This window comes from Apaloderma vittatum, unplaced genomic scaffold (genome assembly GCF_000703405.1).
Source record: "Apaloderma vittatum isolate BGI_N311 unplaced genomic scaffold, ASM70340v1 scaffold4694, whole genome shotgun sequence".
Classification (NCBI taxonomy): Eukaryota; Metazoa; Chordata; class Aves; order Trogoniformes; family Trogonidae; genus Apaloderma; species Apaloderma vittatum.
In genome coordinates this window covers 1-21,219 of record NW_009713076.1, presented here as the reverse complement: position 1 = coordinate 21,219, position 21,219 = coordinate 1, and the positions used below count along the sequence as shown (strand labels likewise).

Genomic DNA, 21,219 nt, shown 5'->3' with positions numbered 1-21,219 from the left:
TCTGCTTTCATTTCCTCCTACTCATTTCTTGTTTCCCAACCACCCTCATATCCTCCTACTTTCAAATTCTTGCTTTTTAAAAACAATCAAATTCTCCCTCCTTTTATCCAAGGTATGGGGTTTTTTTCCTTGTTTTTTCTTTTAATTGGGGCGTGTTTTATTTTGTCTTCCCCCATCCTCATCCCCAACCTGTAACAATTTCTCCTATTTTGATACTGAATAATTTTTACTATGGAGTATTACCTTACCTAGAGTCAATTTTAACCGAGGAATAAAAGTCTCACACAAATTGATTTGCATATATGTTAACATGTTTCATAAAACAAACACCAACCCAAGAACTCCACACTTTAAAACTTACATGCTGTTATATGCTTACACATATGATATATTTACATGTAATGTAATAGAGGCCTCTCTTAGCTGCTAGCTGAAAAGAATTCCCTGCAGAGTCAGAACCCAAGACCTCCAAAGCACAAACCAGAAATTATACACAAGTATTTTTAAGAAATCTACTTTAAGACCAGAAGCGCTTTTGTGTAAGTAATTCCCCTAATATGTACCACTGAAATAGCACTCTAGGAAATTATTACATGGCCTAAGCCTTTTAAGGCATTCACAATTATATTTTTGTTTTCCTGTCCATACAGGAAAAAAAGCAACCAAGGCACTCATTTATGACAGAATAGTATCGATATGGATGGATGTATAACATTTGTTTAATTTCCTCTAATTCTCTCTTCAAAGAAGCTGGAGTCAAACAAGTGATGATCTTTTCAATACATGAACTTTAAGAACAGGTAAGGCAGTATTTCTGGGCAACAGAATAAAAAAAAGGCAGTATTGTTTTCACATATAGCCTGTATGTAAGATATCCTAAACTCCCTTAAAATTACCTGTCCTTGAAAATATAAACACAAGTAGTTTGTCTCTTTGAATGATCCACTGAAGCAGGACAAGTGGCTATTTGACTGAAGAGGCAGGCAACAGGCAAGGACAGTCTGTACAAACTAACCTTGCAGCTCCCACAGTGCTCAGCAGGCAAGGGAAAAAAATTATTTTTAGGTTTTCCCTTCAAAAATTCATCCTGCTATTATTGGAATACTTGTAGCAACACATAAAAAGTCATTCTAGGTAATAGCTCCACGACTGGAACAAAGAAACATTTATCTCTTGCCTTTGTCACATCTTACCACAGGTTACTCCTCTCATTAAAGATCAATATAACCCCCCCTGCTTTTCAGCAATAGGGATTTTCTAGTGGTGCATATATGAGACGTAGCCTGTCCTAGAGCACTATTGCTTCAATTCCTTATATACCGTACCTTCAAAACAATTGTAGAAATAAGAGGACTGCTACCAAACATACACATAACCAGTTCTTTAAGCAGCTTCTTTGTGATTGAATGCAGCCAGTCACCTTAGTTTCACAGATGCAAATTCACTTAAAAAACCCTTCTGCATCTCATTGGTCAAACTTTAAGTTTTGTGAAAAGCTCAAAAATGGATGGAAAGTACTCATCTCAGGTAAGATTCTTTTGTACCTTCATCTGCTGTAGAAAGAGATACTATCTTTTCCTAAAAAATAGGGAAAAAAATCAGACATATCTTTATATTGAATCAAATCCTGATTTAAAGGTAGAAATCTTAAATCTCATCACATTATTTCCTAATTTAGTAATTCAGAGCAAGGACTCTAGTCTCCTGGATTTTTTTCCCTTTAGTTGACAGGCTGTTGAGGACTGAAGCTTGATTTGTTTTGAGGACAATGCTCTTTTGTATCCCTTAGCCCTGAGAACTGATATTTTGTGTGTCTGTTGTTGGCAAAGACTACAAACATGGAAAGAGTAGGTAAAATAGAAGTACACATTCGGAGATCATTCAGTTAATGGGAGAATTTGAGAAGGAAAGAGTTGTGATATTCCTTTCTGCAGTACCCAAATTATTCCCACCAATAACGTGACCATATGAAAAAAAGCTAACTGTTGAAAGAGCAGATCTTACCTTTTAGGGAAGAGAAGTAGTTATCAGAGAGCTGGAAGTATAGTGAAGGCTGTTATGAACACTAAACAGTAGTTTTACTCCTTTCCTGGAACCAGATTAGGCTCAAGAGAAAAGGAGGAAGAGGCAAAAAAAAGTGATCTACTATTAAAAATTAGGATGGAAACTTGTTCTGCTGCTGTTATGCAAAGGGAAATCCATAGCTATTGTAGAAACCTGGATTGCACATGTGACCTATATAAAATTCATAGGGGCAGCTAAAAGGTTTGGACAAAAGTTTAGCATGGCACTTTGAATAACAGAACACAGGCATCTGAATGATTTTATTCCAGTCAATATAGAAGTGTACCTTTCAATTCACACTTTTATAAAAAAATGACAAATCATTAGTCAAGACTAAAATATATAGTTGGTTTTCAAAGCATCTTTCTATATTGATGAAATATCCCAAAGGTAAGATTTGACAATGATTAAAAATGCATCCTATTGGCTCAGCGTACAGTTCATTGGAATATAGCTCTCTGAACATGACTACGTTCCAGATGGTTAAAGATCTCTTCTTCTGTTTCTGGAGTGAGCTGTATATTATCCTTGATCGGAGATAATGGATCTGACTTTTTACAAGAAGGAAGCTTTTCATACTCTCTGCACAAGAAAACCAAAGAACGCACAAGAATGTTACGATATTATATGTTTCTAACCACAGGCCTGTAAGAACACACTGGTTAAAACAAAGCAAGACCCCTCACCTCACTACACACAGATCTATGAATATGCCCAAAATAAAAATTCGTAATCAGAAGTTTATTTCACTGCAACTGAATAACTTCATTGAAAGTGATTTTAACTGTTTCACTTATCCTGTGACACAATGATAACTATTAGCTCTATATCTCAAAGACTGTATGTGACCCATTCTAGTCTTGGTTGTACATGCTTCCTTAAGATTGTCTTCTGAATAACCATAGTTTCATACATATCCTGTGAGTTTTGACGCTGGGACAGAACAGATTAGTGTCCCACATGATTTGTTTGCCAATAGACAATTTAATTCTTAAAAGAAAAGGCCAATTCAGAAATATTTTAAAATCTGGAAAAAATAGAATAGAACATCTAGAGCTAAGTAAGTCCCAGCAGTGAGAAAAACCTTTTTTTTGAAATAAATTCAGAAAAAAATAATTCCCTAAAAGCTAATAAACAATTACTTCGTTTACATAGAAGTAGTACATAAACAAAAATATATTTCCCCAGTATATATCCAGAAGTTACAGATGAACCAAAACTGGCTGGATAAAACATGGATGTTGGGAGCCAAGTCTTGCAATCATCAGCAGAGAAAGGAATGTAGTGCCATCTAGGCTCACTCTGCTCTATCTGCTTATATTCCAATAAATCAAAATACATGAGTTTTCTCCCTGTGAACAACCCCGGTCGGAAACTCCCAATCAAAGACCAGACAATACATACAAAAACACTTTTACTTCCTCTTTGAAACATTCATTCCTAACCCTATATCAAGAGAATAATAAAGTAAGATTTCTAAAAATGGTAATATTGCAAGGGATATTTTTTAAACAGAAATCAGTTTTTTGTGTATAACAGCCTACTATGAGGCCGAAACTTAGTAAAATATATTAATCTGACTTAACACGTGCTCACCAGTCTCACTACTCAGTGCAAAGAAAATAGTTGTGTCTCGCATTCAGTTTTGAGTTATTGAGAATAAAAATTTTATTTAAATAAGACTTATTTATTCATATTTATTCAAAACTGAGTTTACTACTTGGAGCTGGAAAAGCTTTGCCACCAGGAGTTTTTACCTGAGCCTGTGGAAATAGTGTAAGTTAGAATACCTATATTTTAAAAAAAAAAAAAGCCACTGTCCTTCAAGTTCACATCTTGTTGATATCTGCAGAAGCTTCAAATTAGCTAAGTCATCTGCACAAGGGAAAATAATAGCATTTTATAATGTGCAAAAATGTGTCTTGTAACCAGAGACCGGAGCTAACAGAAATACTCCATCAATTCACCATAGTCTTGAAAGCAGAACAGTTCTGAAAGGCATCTCAAAATGTGAGAAGCACGTAAAGTTAAATAGAAGCAATCTTGCATTCAATGAAGTTTGGCAACTTTTATGCAGCTTTTGCATTTAGAATTAGAAATGCCTTTTGATATTTGATGTTAAACAATGGTTATAATTTTCATATAAATTATGTTGAACTACATGTACTACTTCGATAAATGAACTTTCCAGATGGGAAAAACTCTCAGCTAAAGAAAAAAGTAATTAGAAGAGCATATTTACCCCAAATTATAGTTCATAGTTAGGCCAAGTTTAGGAAATTAGAAATTCTAAGTAGAAAGTGTAAAAAAATTAAAATTAACAAAAAAACTCCCCCCAATCAACCCTCTCCCCACAAAAGAAAATAAAAAAAGAAGAAGGAGCATACAGGGTAATAAGAAAAAGGGTTAAAGCAACTCACCTTTTAAATTGGAAGTTTTTCCGGAGTTCACCAATGGTGGCTTGCAGTCCCAGCTTATTTTCAGTATCACAGTGATTTCTCTTCTGCACAGGTGACAGCTTCCTGCTTAATCCACTTACTTTAGCTGGTATCAATGGCTTGAGCTTCGTTACGATGCGCGATCCAATACAACTGGATTTATGTAAACCAGGAACCTGTGAAATTTTAATATTACAGCACACACGGTTAAAGTGACAACCTGTAACAACAGATATTATGCTGTAAAGCTCATCATAAAAAAATAAAGTCCTTTACATTGTGTTGAGATAATGCAATCTGGATTGCCACAACAAGGCATACTTAGAAAGCTTCTATAATCTACAAAGTGACATCTCAAGCACATTAGACATAATGCAGCTGTGAGAACTGGCAAACAAGTTTCTATTGGTCTTCATATTCTACGAGGCTGCAAATCTACATTTCTTTTGAAAACAGTTTTTAAAGTTTATTGAATATTTATCTTCTCATCTGTTTACATGAGAGCACAACAAAAACTCAACGTCATCTCTCTAAATTTTAAGAGAAGCTACTCACTGGTATCATGCTCTGTGATACCTGCAACTCCATTTTTCATGAGAACTAAGCAGAGCACAGATATTGGCATGATTACCCCAAGAACTGTTAGACCTCTAGTTGGACCTTCTTACCCAGTTTCTGTACCTGAAACTGGATACCTCAAGACAGCTGTGCTTGGACAGAATCTCTCTCAAATGCAACCAGTCTTAAGTTTGCACACAACAATTAAAATACATGCCTCCATTATATAATTTATTCTAGTTATTCACCACCTTATCATAAAAAAAAAAAGTGCCTCGTTTTCAATTCATTTTTTTTAGTTTCCAAACACTGAATCTGTTTTTTCATATTTACATGAAACTCATTTTGACATGACCTAATTCTTATGTCAGTGTGATTTTTACATTTCACGTTCTCATCCCTGATGACAGTCTCTTAAATTCTTGTTATTTTTCTGGGGTCAATATCAGGCTAACTGGCTGATAGCTACTCAGACTGCTGCTATTGCATCTTCTAATACTGATAAAACATTGTTGATTGTTTTTGCCTTCTTGAACTTCATGCATAAACTAATTACTTCTTATTTTATTAATAAAGGAAACACTAAAGCCTGTTCTACAGGATTCTTTTCTCCTGTGAGTAGCTTAGAACATTTTGTAAATTAAATTATACCTACTGCCATCTATTTAATCACTCTATTCCCATTTGTACTACATGTCCATAATCATAGGACAATAATTAAGTACATTTAACATATTTTCAGACAAAGTTAAAACTTTCTTTGCCATATAAGTGCATGTATTGGTTTGCCTGGCCGGATTTCAGTGGTGTGGGGGCTGTAGAGGTGGCTTCTGCAAGAAGCTGCTACAAGTTTCCCCCACATCTGATAGAGCCAATGCCAGCCGGCTTCAAAGAGGGACTGGCTGCTGGCCAAGGCTGAGCCTATCAGTAAAATGATAGGAGAGGAACACCTCTGTGAAAACATATTTAAGAAACGGGGAAGAACAACTGCATCACAACAGCTGGCCGAGAGATGGAGGAATGAGAATCTGTGAAGACACCAAGGTCAGTGAAGAAGGAGGGGGGGGATGTGCTCCAGGCGCCAGAGCAGAGAGTCCCTTGGGTTGTGGTGAAGACCACAGTGAAGCAGGCTGTCCTCTTGCAGCCCATGGGGGAGGTGTAGATGTCCACCGTGGGGCAGAGGACCCCATGATGGAGTGGGTGGATGCCTGAGGGGGGCTGTGGCCCATGGGAAGCCCATGCTGGAGCAGGTCGCTCCCAGAACCTGTAGCCCATGGAAGAAAGGAATGCCCACGCTGCCCATCCTGCTACCACACACACTTGTTAAACAGTTAAACCAGAGTAGATTGCTCTATTTTTGTGAATATTAGCCTCTTTGCTGAGCTTGTAAGGATTGTGGAAAGTAATTAACAGTAAAAACTACTGGAACACTATTCATAGGAAAAATCTACACAGTCCTGGAGAGCTCAGTATCTTACAGGCATCTGTTAGAGAAAAGTTTATTAGTTTTGATATTACAATTGACCAGCTAGGCACTTCACATTTTGCACTGGAAAAATAAGAGTTGACAACTTCCCCAGATTGCCACTCTCAATTATCAAATTCCTCTAAAGATCAGCTAGGCTATTCAGCTTACCAGAATCAGAATAATTTATGTTTTAAGTGATTGACTGCTTCTTCCCTAAACCTGGAACTCATTGCCTTCACTATCTTTTCCTGTACTTAACACCAGCAAAGATGTCCCTTGCCTTACTCTTGCGGTAAGCAACCCTAAGAGAAAACTGAGCCATAAGAGGTGCTCTTTATCTCCACCGCTCTCCCATTTCAATTTCGGCTACTTGTTCTAGTGGTGCTACGAGCGGTACATGAGCCTGAGATTCTGGATGGGCTTAAGTTACAATATGATTCACCTTTTGGTTGTTGTTGCCAAGTTAGTTTTCAGCCAGGTCAGTTTTCTGGTCCGACTTATTATAAGGTTTATTACCAGCACACAAAGGAAGAAGAGGGAACACGCAGTCAAGGAAGTAAGTGGGAGAAATCCTCCCACTAACTGCTTGCTTTAAAATATCTCTGGATTTTCAGTAGAATTCTGTTATCTAATGAGCTCCAAGCATCCTGCAAATTTTTTTTATATTTGATGCTTATATTACATCGGTACTTCCATACTGCATATTCTCCAATAGTATATTCATTCTCCCAATATACCTTTAAGGTAAGCAAAACATATTAAATACATTCTTAAAAACAAAGAAACAGAATTCCGAATCCCAGTATGATTTCATTTCATTGCTCAGTCTTGTTGATGAGAAGCAGGCAAGATATTAATCTAATTTAGAAGCACTGATTTTTGTAATCAGGTGTTTCAGTCTAAAGATGTAAATTACAGCTTAACATAGAAGTTTTTAATAACCACAAGATGGCACTGTTATACAAAACACAATAGTCTTGCCTGGCAGAGAAACACTTGTGATTTTTACTGTTTACAGGAAAGAAGTTAGTGGGGGTGTACTGAAAGAATGAAAGCATATTCCTTTGACTAACCTATCTTTCGGCCAATTGTAATGTCAATGCCTGAGGACTTGGAGCACTTCTAGATGTTAAGGTCTTAGAAGTTCTGTAAACTACCTCTTTGAAATGTCACAGGCAAGGGACATAAGTTTATTCTTAGATATTTAAGAAACACACATAAGTCAAATTACAGGTGCTCAATCAATACTGAAAGAACCAAAATGCAGGTTCTGAAGGAAAATGGGCTGTCCTTCCATATTGATTTGTTAGTGTGGAACAAAGCTTTTAACTAAAACAATTAAGCAAAAAAGGTTGACTAAAACCTTTCCAGATTGACATTCAAACATTTTTCCTAGTCAAAGAGGAAAAACTGCTAAACTAGTGGATTCATCATGACAAGCAATGAAATAAGGTTGCATCTTGTGACTCTGTCTGGATTATGAATGTGACTGCAATTTGCATAATAAAACTTGTGTATTTAGCATGCCTGAGGAAAATAAAGAAGTGGGGGTTTTTTGCCTTAGCTTGGCTTCTTATTTTATACCAAAATGTTTAAAATCCCCAAACAAGTTGCAACTGTGATATCAATTATAGGTGGGCTGGTTATGGTTCCTATCAACTCTGATACAGATGAACAAGGGTACAGTTTTCTCTTGCCATCATGTGCATTGTTTAAGATTCTTTTATTAAGAGCTCTAGAATTGACTAGAGGAAAGTAAAAACTGATTTTCAGAGTTTAGTAGTACTCATAGTACAGTAAAAAGAATTCTTACCTTGGTCTTTATGATTCTATTTTTTCTGTCAGATTGAACAGCAGAAAATGCTGGACACTGAGTACACTGATCATCAGGCAGTTTTGAATTGAAGTCAGATTCCTTAAGAGAAAATTAATTTGGTTTTAAAAGAGGTTAGTGTATGTGGTTTTTGTTTGTTTCCTCCCCACACTCCCCCCATATTTGTTTTTGTATCTACATATACATACTTTGTAAGGTATAATGTTTTCAGCAGTTTTAAGAACTTATATAAAAATATGGGCTTATTTTCAGCAAGCTCCACTACAGTGACACACACGATTTCTGATAGGATTTCAGAAAAAAGCAGAGAACAAAAGCTAGCCTGTCAGGATTTTCTTACGATCCACTGTATTGATAGCAGTGGAAAGACTGAAGCCAAACTAAGACCAGAGAACAGACACAATTTAAACTAGTAAATCAATCCATCCTACAGAGCTATGTTAAGTATTAACAAGTTCTGCTAGCACAAGCTACATAATCCACAGGTTATCATTTCAAAGAGTTTGCTGCCCAAATTCTTTAATAACTTAAAATGAAAGCAAATGCTGAAACAACATCTAGTTTTCTTACTTCTGCATCTGAACTGTTGTTAGACACTTGTATTTCTGAAGATGCTAAACTGCATTCTGATGGCTCACAAGACCTTTGAGACTGCGATGATCGTTCCAGTTCTGTTAAAGTGGAGGATTCTTCTTCAGACTGGTCACGTACTGCCCCACTCTCTGCCTGTCCCCCATTAATCTGATCGTCCTGGAATGTCACGCAGTTGCTTCTCTGCTGGTGAAACTGCTGTGAAAATACAGTCCGAGATGGACCAGGATTTCCTGAATTATTTATGAGGCTGCTAAACCACCGGAAGCAATTTTTCTGCATTTCTCCAGGAGGTGTAAAGACAGTCTTTGTTGATTTTTCCGTTTCTGAAAAGTGAGAAACATCTTCTGCTCTATGTTTTACTCCCTGTTTCTGGCAATCCTGCTCCATATCTTCAATTAGATCACTGTCATCCTTCTTTGTTTTATTGTCAAACAAAAATGCATCATTGCAGAAAAACCTGGACAAAAAAAAATTAAGGCAAGTGAGAAGTTACTGCAAATGAGTATGCCATCTCCAAAACCCAATAGTTGTCTCTATCCATCAATTTTATTTTTGAAGTGCACTTTCAGACAGAAATCATTTTGTCAATAGGAAAACTCTTAATCTCTCAGGGATGCATTTAATCGATAGCAGTAAAAAAATTATCTGTAAACATGTCCTTCATTGACCAAAACACTAATAAAGTTTTCCATCTGAAAAAGAGAAACATCTAGGAATCCTACAAAATTTAATAAATTCTTAGTTAATGTAAAGCTAAACAGTAGCGAAATGCTTCATCAACTCTTATCAAGGAAACTAAAACTTTTCCGTGCTATAGCAGGAGATCCTAACAGCAAGCACAAGTCAGAGACTTTTAAGAAACTGAGCATTGGATTGGAGAAGAATCTACTATTACTGACAACTCTTAATTTTTGAGACAACATAACAAAACTTTCAGCTCAGGAAAGCTAAAGAACATAAGTATTAAGACTGTTCTGTAAAATTACACTGCGCAAACCCATTCAAATTATTTTAAATAAAAATTACCCAATAAGAGATATAAGTGTGATAATGCTTTGTAAAACAAATTCAAGTAGCTATGCCCCAATGTGCCCAAAAAGCCCATAACACACAGATAATTTAAAAAAAACCAAACCCAAATCAAACACTTAACAAACACAAAGTCCCTCTTCAAGTGCTGTGCAGTGGTCAGAAGCATCAATGGCATGTGATGGGCAAGAATATATAATTGTCATACAGTATGACCAAGTCTGGCTTTACTAAACCAAATAAAAACCTTTGTCAGCATAAGTCAACATATTCACTAACAGCTTACATATTTGGCACAAAGCAGCTACTTGGATTTTTTTTTGTGAGATATGACATATGCCTTTACCTGGAAAAGAAATATAGACAATTTTGAATTCATTTTGAATTCATTTTGACATAGGCTAGACTGTAGTAAAAAAAAAATTTTACTGCAGTAAAAAAAAATTGATTTTTTTTCTCTCTCTGTCACACATATAGCTCCATCTCAGCTCAGAATTACAGGTACATTAATACAGTTGCATAAAAAAACGTCTGAGGTGGCATTTTTCTCATTTGCAGTATTTGGGTTATTTCAGCAACCAGGATAGCAAACAGTATTTTGCTATTTATTAAACATGCCATGCAAGCATACCTGCTTCTTGTTCCTGGAACAACTACAGCGTCCTTCTCTTTGTTTTTCCTTTGTAGAAAGGAAGCAAATTTATTTCTAATCCTGGGCAGGGAGTTAGAGCTTTCTTGACTAACAGAATTCCCTGAAGAATCAAGGCTTTGTATTGCTGAGACATTCTTTTGTGCTTGACCATCGTGGTCACTCTCCTTCTTGATTTTTTTTGCTTTTGAAAATGAGTATTGGTTCAACAGATCTCCATCTGATATTTCTTCTAAAGAGAATTTAAAAGCATCACTGTAGAAGCATGTTCTAGAATTAACCACTTATGAAGAACATTACATATTTACCTCATAGGTTTAGAAGTATTAGAAAGGTAGGAACATTCTGGACATTAAAATTTAGAAGTCTTTAACACAGTTGTTTTCTAGTACATAGCTTTACAAGTAACTTGCTATGAAAAGGTAGGCAGAGTGAAAGTGGAACAGCTGAAATGAAACATGGTGTTTGTTTAGTCGTGTTTTTTTCAAAAACATTTTGAAAGCAAAACTAAATTTGACTTAAAGGCAGGTTGCTAAACTAACTACAAGGGAGTAGGAAGATATCAGGAGTAACAAAGACAAAAAAAGGAGCTCTAGTAGCATAAGCCAAGAGAAGGAAACAGCAGAAGAGAAAATACATATCAGATAAAGCATAATTGGAACAAAGTGCTCCTTCTATTTAGAAGCCCACAGTTTATTTCAGAACATATAACTTAAGTGGTGTAGAAGACAAGATAGCACAGAGTTACATGAAAAGTGAGAAAGCTGGAGTAAAGAACACTAATGCAGGGGATACAGGCAGCACGGTGTTAGAAAAGTACTGAAAACATCCTTTTGATTTTGTGGGATTTAATATTACAGCTCATTAAGTCTTACAGCTTGTTGAAAATAGAAAACAGACAATAAAAGTTAGTGTTAGGCCTCCAAAAATCTTGTGCAATCAATTCCAAAATAAAATCCTCTCTTTTTCCATGGCCTTCTCAATGTTACTTATATACTTCTTTTAACAAAAACATACCACTCCTTGGCCTTTTTGCCAAGGGCTCTTTGCCTGGAAGCTTCAGCCCTTTAACGCTAATTATCTTCTCCATGCCTTTGGTTGTTGGTTTCTCTAGTAAGTGCATTTTAGGAGGAACAGTATCTGCATTAAAGCCAGGCTTGTAGTTTCTGCTCCAAATGCTATTTACATGATTATCAGGTCTGTCATTCCAGCCACAACTTCTCTGCTGCATAGGCTACAAAAAAAAATAATAATTTAAAATTCGAGGTTTACAATTTTGCCTTAAATTCCCTGATTTAGCATTTGTGTATGTAGAACAACTAGTGACATACTCTATATAAACGTTTTCTATTTTGTTCCCACATTTCTCATGCTTTTCATACAAATTCATTTTCTTTTGTGCTGCCATGACTTCTTTCCAATATGGCACAAGTGACTAACCGCTCATCTCTGATAAAATTAAGTTTAAAATTTACTTCTATTCAGAAAGCCTAACTTGGGAAAATACTTTCCTCAGAGTTATTACTTGAAAGAAGTCTCTTTGAATCAGTTACTTCTGTCAATAATACTAAGAACTTAAAAAATGTCTCAAAGTAAAACAAACATTGAAGTCAAATATCATGGAAACTAAGATTTAACCTGTACAAAGAATGAAAAATATGTGTGTGGGAGTGTACGGTTTCTGTAACAGCAGAACAGGGTTCATTGGCAAGTCAGGTGCAGATAACATTCAACCAGATTTTTCCATAAATATTCAGACCCACATCAAAATCTTTATATATAACTTCAGAACAAAGATGTTACCTGTGCAGTGTCAGGATTATAATTATCTATTTGTTCCATTGTTTCGATATCAATGTTGCCAATGGCAATTTGAAAAGCAGTACCATCACCAAGATGTCTGTTCCCATTGGATTAAAGGAAATATCTGAATATTACATTAAATTTTAACAACTGTAGTATGTAATTTAAACTAGCTATTTCCCATTTTTGTGCTAAAGAGCATTGCTAGAATATTAACCAAAAAGCATTAATGCTACTATTTGTGGCTGAAGCTGACGCAACAGCAATTGTAATAGATGTGCAGTGCTTGGCAAAACAAAAAAGCCAAAAGGAAAACCTTCAATCATCAGCAGAAACTTGCCATCTTTCTCCTTCCTAATTTCTGAGATTGCCAGAGATTGGTGGCTTGACCATAAAAAGCCAGTAACGATTCCAACAGTCCCCTCTCTTTCTTAATTTTCCTAATCTTCCATGCTGAAATGTATGCGGCACAGACACGGCAAAATGCTAATTGTTCTATAGGAAGCGATATCTGCTAAAACAGGAAATGCTTAGATTAGGGAATTATTTGAACACGGATTGCAAGAATTAAACCAGCAGAGATTATAAACACACTTAACACAGGCAGAAATTAAAGACAGTTGTAAAGCAACTCAAACAGTTTAAGTATAACCTGTGTTTATCAAGATGTTTTCTGAAAAGAAGATCAATAACTTCTGCCTAAAAGATATGTCAATGCTAGGTCATTCAGTTACCCTCTGTACTTTAAAAAAAAAAAAATTAAAGTCAGACCAAAACCAAAAAATCCAACAAAACATCAACTTTGTAAGATTGCAGAGAAGCCAGGCTTTAGTGTACCCCAGAGATGCAATGAAAAGTCTTGAGATGCTACATCTGCTCACCCTTATTTCCCCACTCGGCTGTTTCAACATAAAGGATACCGTCCTGCGTAAGTTAGTGTTTCGGGATCAATATCATCCCCATATGCATTCAGAGGGACTAATTTCCGCTTGAGAGGATCAAAAACTAACTGATAAAGGAAAGTATTATTGGCTCGTGTAAAACCCTGTATGTATTCTTCTGGTACTGTTATATTCATCTTCAAGTACTGTCCCATTTTCTTAATAACCTGTCAACAACAAAAAAATTGCTTCAGTATTTCATTTAAAGAAATTACACAGAAGCTTAAACACATATTAACTATTAACTATTTTTACTTGTATTTAAATGTAATATGTGTGTCCTTTTACAACAAACAGATTCAAGTTAATCAGGGGAAGGAAAAGTTTTGTGCATTATTTCCGCATTCTCTAGTTGTTTACAATCACATAAATAACACAATTCAGCTCTTTATAAATACTTCTTGTCCAATAAAGTACAAAATCTGAATAGAAATGCAGAAAATCTCCTTAAGATGTGTTTGTTAAAAACAATGCATATAAAATTTTATCATTCATAGTGTCAGAACGGATAAGCAATATGTGGGTGTTTTTTTAATACAGAAAAAAGCAGAACTAATCACATTTCTCCCCACCTCCATTATTCGTCACAGAAGACTACATATTGATCTGGTAGCTCCTTCTATATATTGTTACTGCACCACTCTAAATGAAACTCCTAATAATTCATTGACCTCTACATTTTACATTTTCACAGAAGGTCAAGTTTATCATACTGCTAGAGGCAAGAGTTCCTCCCCCTCCCCAAACAATACATCAGCTGCGTTTTGGCCATGCATCCTAAATACAGGCAAATTTACTCATCTCATTGAGAAGTAAGACTTTGAACAGGCACTGCTCGACTATTTCATAACTTTTGACAACTCATGACTTTCCAACATTGTTGGAAGATAACAGTGATGAATGACATGACAAATTACTAATTGAAGAGTTTTCCAAACACTAAATCCTAATACTTTGCTCAAAATTAAAGGAAATGATGATTTGTACAGGAAAAGTTCAAAGTTCCCTTTTTACTTCCAGAAAAGCAAACCAAACCAGCTGTTTTGACGCCTGCTTTATCTAATACTAAACATTTTCTCAGCTAAAAATCATAGTTCTTTGTATATAGCCTGTGAGAAGAAAAAACTAAAACAACCAACATACTAAAGCATACAAGTAACTTAGAAAGATAACACAATAAGTTAATTAGGCTGCATATTTAAATGTTGTCTGGATTACATTTACCTGCTTCCAGGATAGCCACATAAGGTACTTTTCTTATTATCTCTTAACAACCTCTCTTCTCCCTTACTATTTACAGAGAATATATTCCCACTCTCATAACCTCTGTATTACCTAATACTAGATTTGTTTTCAATTCATACATTGGATGAGAAAAAAAAAATTAAAATTCTACCTTATTTTTTGTTTTGCTTCATAAAAAACTCTTATATATTAAAACATTATGTAAGAAAAGTCTGTATCCATATATAGGTAATTAAATGCAAAAAGGAAATCAAAACAGATTCCAAATCCCTGCTCCTCCCGCACACAGATAAAAGTGTACTTATGCAAAAGTAACAGTTAGCGGTTCTAATAACTAATCTGCAAAGAATCAGAATAGGTAATGAGGGGGGAAAAAAAAATAATCAAGCATCTTACAAAAAAAAAAAAAAAAGCCCCTCTGCAAATATAATGTGACCTTGAAGGATTAGAGCAATTCTTCATTTAAATTTACTTCAGTGTATTTCATTAGATACATTGAATTAAAGTTTATCTCCCCATCTTTCTAAAGGATAAGTAGAAAAATATTTCTTCTAGCATTCTCTTCAAAATGGAGGAATTAGGAGTCCCTCATATTTTTTAATTTAGTGTTAATTTCATATATACTGATATAGGCTCCCTAAAAGCCAGCACATACAGCAAAACCAAGTTTACCTTTATAATATCTGGATTGTTGGCTAATTTTAGTAATTTGCATGCTTTGGCTAACCCAATTCCATGAATTGACGAGAGGTAGTCACAACCAGAAAGAATACACATGTAGCGGAATTTCTCTTCTGTAAATACATTTCCCAGCTGCTTGCAATTTCCTAGTCGAGCTTGATCTATTTCTAGTCCATTTCCAAACTTGTCGATTTTCAGAAGCACCTGGAAATCAAGAGGAAGTAACAACAATAATTTTCACTCATATAAGTTAAGTTTGTTGCACTTGTTGGACACAACAGAGGCTGAGCCCTATTTTCATCTCTCCCATTTCCCCCATTTACTGTAGAAGAGTAAATCCATACATCAGACACATTTGGCAACTTCAAACTATGCTTTTAACACAGCAGCAAGACGTAAAGGCTATTAGTATCTTCTTCCATACCTTTTTACATCCAAAAGCTAAAAGATCAGAGTCTTCTGTAATTATAGCTTGAACCATGCCAGTCTTGTTAAGATAAGCCAACTGAGCATCAGCTTCATAAGGAGCAACAATACAATCAACTCCTCGGGCTCGTGCAGCCTGTGCATAAACAAGAAGCACACAAGCACTTTGCATCAATCTTTAGGAATTACTTAAGACATCTGAAAGCATAAGAACCTCTAAAAAACTGGAACTGTGATCTTTTTAATCACACACTCATTCTCCCCCATTGGAGACTGATATTTCATATTCAAAACTCAAGTTTTGAGCAGTTTAGGCCTATACAGACTAATATACTAAAATAACCTTTCCTATGTTGGCCCATAACACTGGGCTCTCAGCACTTGACCACACGTGCCAGCTTCAAATTCATGCAAGTTATATTCTGGACAAAGGCAAATAGCACTAGAAAAAATACCCTATGACTGCAGTGGAAGGATAGCAAAAAGGGTTTTTAAGCAGACTTTCTTTTTTTCTGTAGTCTATTCTCAGGAATTGGCTGAGGGGAAAAACATGGAAAAAAAAGAAGTGTTTAGCTCTTTTTGCAACAAAAGTAAAACTGTTGGTGTTATCAAAGACAGTTCATAGCAGTAAGGAGAGATGCATTTCAATGGACACATCATTATTTATATAACTGAGAATAATAAACTTCAAATGAAGTTAAAGTTTGTTAATTGTGCCTAGCAGAATCTAATATATGCAGGACAATTAGAAGCTAGGAAGAGGAGAATATTTTTCTTGCCTACATTTAAGAGCCATACAAAAGCAGAGTAAGACATGCTAACTTTCTGTGCAGATTTTTAAAAACTATCAGTATCAACAGCATTGACAACTTACTTTAATAACTTCATGAGCCATAACATGGGTAATATTTATGCTGCGTCCGAAACATTCCCTAGCTTCTGACAGTCTCCCTTCCTGCAACAATTGTTTCCCTTTCAGAAGACTGGCTTGACGCTTCCTGAAAGAGAAACAAAAATATCCACCAACCTCAGACTAATTTTCACTTAAAAGAAGTAGTTTGTTACTTTTTGAAGTATAAAGACAGATAGGAAAAAAACCCCAAACAATAAAACCAGATCTGTTTTGCAGATGAGCACTTCCCAAATCTGTTCTACGCTGCATTTTTTTTAAAACATAAGAATAACTAAGTCATTGTATTGACAAGGATGATTAGATTTGCATGTTGGAATTCATAATGCTTTCTCAGAAAACAGCAACAACTCAGGAACTGAAATCAGCAGTGTAAAAGAAGAGATGTACCCACTGTCAGGTTGCATTAAAATAGATAAAATGGAATTTGGGAGTATCTGACATTGGATACTTATTGGTTTAGAGGACAGAAGGCATCATTTACTTCATTTCAAATACCGGAAATTGTTTGCTCCACACCAAAGGAAGCGTATGCCCCATGAGAATTTATAAATAAAAACCACTAATGAAAAATTCTCACTGCTTCAGCAAGACGTCCCATTATACAGGGACATGAATCTAAACCTGAAAGAAGTTCATCTAATGATTTGTAGTGAAAGATGAGAAAGGTAGTGTTATTTTTAAATAAAAATATATCAGTAAGAAATATTATTGTGCAGAGATCATGAGGGCAGATAAACTAAAAGCCTTTAATACATTACAGGAACTAATGCTCAGAGGTTTACTTCCTTCCTCTATAAAAGTGCTTTCATTTATGAAGTGCATTTCTATTTTTGGAATAAAACCTCTAAGAAGAGGTTTGGATGCTTTTAAAATGTAAACTAAATTAAATAACTCTACATTGCAGGGAACTTTACCAGAGATTACTACATAGCTGAAGTCTGAGGTTTTTCAGTTCTGAAAATGAATTGTAGTGTTAAATACACTGCTTTGCTAGCAAACCAACACAGTTGAGTACTTACTCTCGTCGTGCCTTTTCCACTTCCTTCTTAGATGGTAAGGTGCATCCATCAAATACCAAAATTGGTTTAATTCCAAATGAGAGGAGCATATCAACAAGCCTCATACAGAAAGCTACATAACTGTATCAACAATAACAAAAGCAAGAAAAGAAAGATAAAATTTCCTGTTAAGCACTAGTCTATTGCATATTTTCTTTGCAGGAAAGGAAAATTGGAAGTTTATGACTAACTACTGTTCAAGAATCTTAATGGGACACATCTTTCCCCAGCATCACAAAAAGAGTAAGAACACTCAAATGCTGGGGAGTATTTTGTTTGTTTGTTTAGGATTTGATTTCATTTTACTTTTTTTTTTTTACTTTTTTTTTTTTAAACAAAAGAAACTCCCAACTCAGAACTAGACTGACTGCTCCCTACTCCAACACAAAGTGAAACAAGAACTCGAGTACAAATCAGTTTGATTTGCTACATTAGGATTCAGCACTGCCAAAACCTTTACAAGTTAAAATGGATTATATTTTCAGTTTCATAATGGCCAAGGAAATAGGAGGCAGATGAGCACAGTACATTATCTTTCCCTGAAGCCTTGTGAAAGGCAAACCAAATGCACTTTTGTAGAGCTGGAGGAGCGATGGGGTATTAAACCTCTTTGTAGAATTACCCATTTTTCCCTCCAGGTAGTGGATACGTGTCATGGGCAGACATGCAAATATATCTTCCTATACGCATAGTACAGAAAATATTCCAAAAGACAGGAGAGTCCCCCAAACCACATTAGCAGTGAAGATTGTGTGGACAAGGAAGCAATCCTCCACTGCCTTCCAAGACTATCCCTTAGTAAAATATCTGTAGGGAATTCCAGACTTCATGTATTCCCTCAGACCTCTGAATTCCTTACCTGTTATTTCTACAGACCTGTATGAGATCAGAACTATAATCTAACAGCTACTGTAAACACTAAGTGCATTACAATGCCACTGAATGAAAAAAAAAACAAACCCAAACTTAGGTTTCTTTTTACTTTTTCTTTTAAAGACACTGTTTAAAACAGCAAGAGCAACCTTTCCGCAGGGGGCAGGGAGAGTGGGACTTAGGAGCACTTGGAATCCAAGGATATGACTGATGAGCATTGAAGAAACTGCATTTAGAGCTGCAAAACATAAACTGAAAAATTAACTCTGATTTTTGAAAGACAGGAGCAAATGGGGTTGTAGATATATCACATCCCAATTTAGACAAATTTTAAAGTGTGAAAGGACTCTCTATGCTATAGTTAAAAGTGCCAGTCTAAGATCGGCAATTATGTGTGCATAGAAAGAAGACTTGGTCATGAAACATTCATATAGTTAAATTCAACCACTCCAAAGCCTCCTGTGACTACTAATGTTTCTCCTGTCAGTCAATTTCTTTCTCAACTGAAGTGTACCCTATTCTCAGAGCTCCAATGGATTTCTTCTACTTTTGACGGCAAGTAGTAAGGCTGGATGAAACTCTACAATTCTTCATATCAACAAGAGCAGACATTAAAAATTTGAATCCATCTGCAAACCACCAACTCTTTCTTGCCTTCAATCAATTATTTAATCAAAATTTCATAAATGAAGCTCGGTCTTGTCATGAGTTTGTGTCTGGCAGGGTGTCGGCAGCTCTTTGCGAAACTTCCAGACCCTTCCCCAGCCCCAGATAAAAGTTGGAGTCTCCTCTGGCCAAGGCCAGGTCAGTCAGCATCTCTGTGTTGGGCCAGGCTCTTTGTCCCATCTTTTGTGTTGGGGAGTTGTTTCAGAGTGGAGAGGGAGGTGAAGAAAGCAACCATGTGGAGAAAGGCATAGGAGGAGAGATCTCCCTGAGGCCTGTGGTGAGGATGGCAAGATGAGACCATACAGACCCAGGAGATCAGTGGTGGCAAAAAAACCAGAAGGCAGCCCATGAAGGACCCCATGCCAGAGCAGAGGATTATGCCAGAGAATGCTGTGACTTGGATGGACCCACACTGTGGGGAGGACTCATGTCAGAGAAGTCTGGGAAGCACTGTCTCTTGTGAGAAGAATATCATCTCGAAGCAAAGGAGGACTACGAGGAGTCCTCAGCCCAAGGAAGAAGGAGCACGGACAATGAGTGATGGACATACTGCACCCCCAATCTCCTGCCCTGCTCCACACCTCTGGCTGGGTGGAAGTAGCTGGGAAGAAGGGAGGGGTGAGAGGGTAAAAGTATTTGAGGTTTTTCTGTTGTGTTTTTTTTTTGTGGGTTTTTTTTTTTAGATCCGGTTGTACTTGCTTTCTCTCTTTTCTCCAACTCTAATCTAGTTGATTTGGTTGAAGAAGTGGTGGTAAACTAAATTTATATTTTCTCCCCAAGCCTACCCTGGTTTTTGCCCATGACCATAATTGATGAGCAAAAAATCCCCATCCTAATCACAATCTTTGAGCCTTTTTTGTTGAATGTTCTCCCATCCCTAAAGGGAAGGGAGTTGGGGTTAGCAAGCAGCTGCAGAGCTCTTGTTCCCAGGGGGGTGGGCTCAACCTATGATAGAACTAGATTAATCAGTCTAGCTTTATTTCTGAAAAGTTAAAGATGAATATAGTTTTAAATGAAGATGAAATCTATAACAAGAGTTCAGCCAGTTTTCCAGAGATACGCAAGAACTTATGCAAATCTAATCGCTAAGTTCCAAACCTGAATTTAAATTACAACCACAATTTCTGTTCATTTCCTTCCTCAGAAATGTAACTGTGCAAGTGAAATATCCATGCTAAATTAGAAAAGCTTACTTAAAACACAGCATAGTAAGCAAAACATCTTACACCTTAATCAAAGCACAACACATCCATCAGAATTCCTCATATCATTCCAACATTTGTCACAGCACTATTTACAAAGTATTACTTCATATAAATAAAGTTCCTGAAAGTAATACTAAATTGGAAACTTAAGAATTGCAATTACAGAATATTTATTTTGCACAGTTGGAAAGCTATTTATTTATAGACAATATTTCTATTTCCAGAAAATACCACTGGGACTGAGAATTCAGAAACAACAGTAAGAAGCAAAACTGCTTTAACTTAGTTTTTAGCTCAAGAAATGTCAAGCTAATAAAACTTTTAATTTGTAAGAGGGCCAAGACCAAAACATAACAAAGACTTACAGATCTGTTGGCTCTCCTCGGGCCAGCTTTTCAGCACAAGCATAAGCGCCTTTGTGCAGCCAACAGTAGGTGTCCACAGCTACTGTCTGCCCTTTGTATTTCTTCACATGGGTAGGCTCAGCAGCCTCCTTGATAAATTGCAGTAGGCCCTGAATCCCCATGATGTTGCTTAAACTGCAGTCGGAAAAATGAAAGGCATGAGCACAAGGTTAAGTCTGGATCCCTACACAAAGGATGTCGGGTCAAGTTGCAGAGAGGGTGCTGGGCGGAATCAGAGAAAGGAAAAGCTCCTGCGAGGGTCACCGTGCAACCTGCACAGACAAAGCTCCTTTCTGCTGTCCCCAAGAGATCAAAACCTTCAGGGCGGCGGGCAAGGGGCTGCCTACTGCCGGCGGGCCCGCAGCCAGGC

The 21,219-nt window shown here is 36.4% G+C and overlaps 1 protein-coding gene across 1 annotated transcript; it reads right to left on the bottom strand.

Annotated features, from left to right (window-relative positions):
- Nucleotides 1-2,504: 2,504 nt before the first annotated feature.
- EXO1 (exonuclease 1) lies at nucleotides 2,505-20,971 on the bottom strand. The gene is made up of 13 exons (XM_009868219.1): nucleotides 20,811-20,971; nucleotides 17,663-17,782; nucleotides 16,605-16,728; nucleotides 15,729-15,866; nucleotides 15,296-15,508; nucleotides 13,358-13,545; nucleotides 12,438-12,534; nucleotides 11,652-11,868; nucleotides 10,617-10,866; nucleotides 8,933-9,413; nucleotides 8,342-8,443; nucleotides 4,485-4,678; nucleotides 2,505-2,646 (listed from the first exon to the last, which is right to left on the bottom strand). Exons 1-13 carry the CDS (start codon nucleotides 20,969-20,971, stop codon nucleotides 2,505-2,507), a joined length of 2,427 nt encoding a protein of 808 aa, XP_009866521.1.
- Between the last annotated feature and the right edge of the window lie 248 nt (nucleotides 20,972-21,219).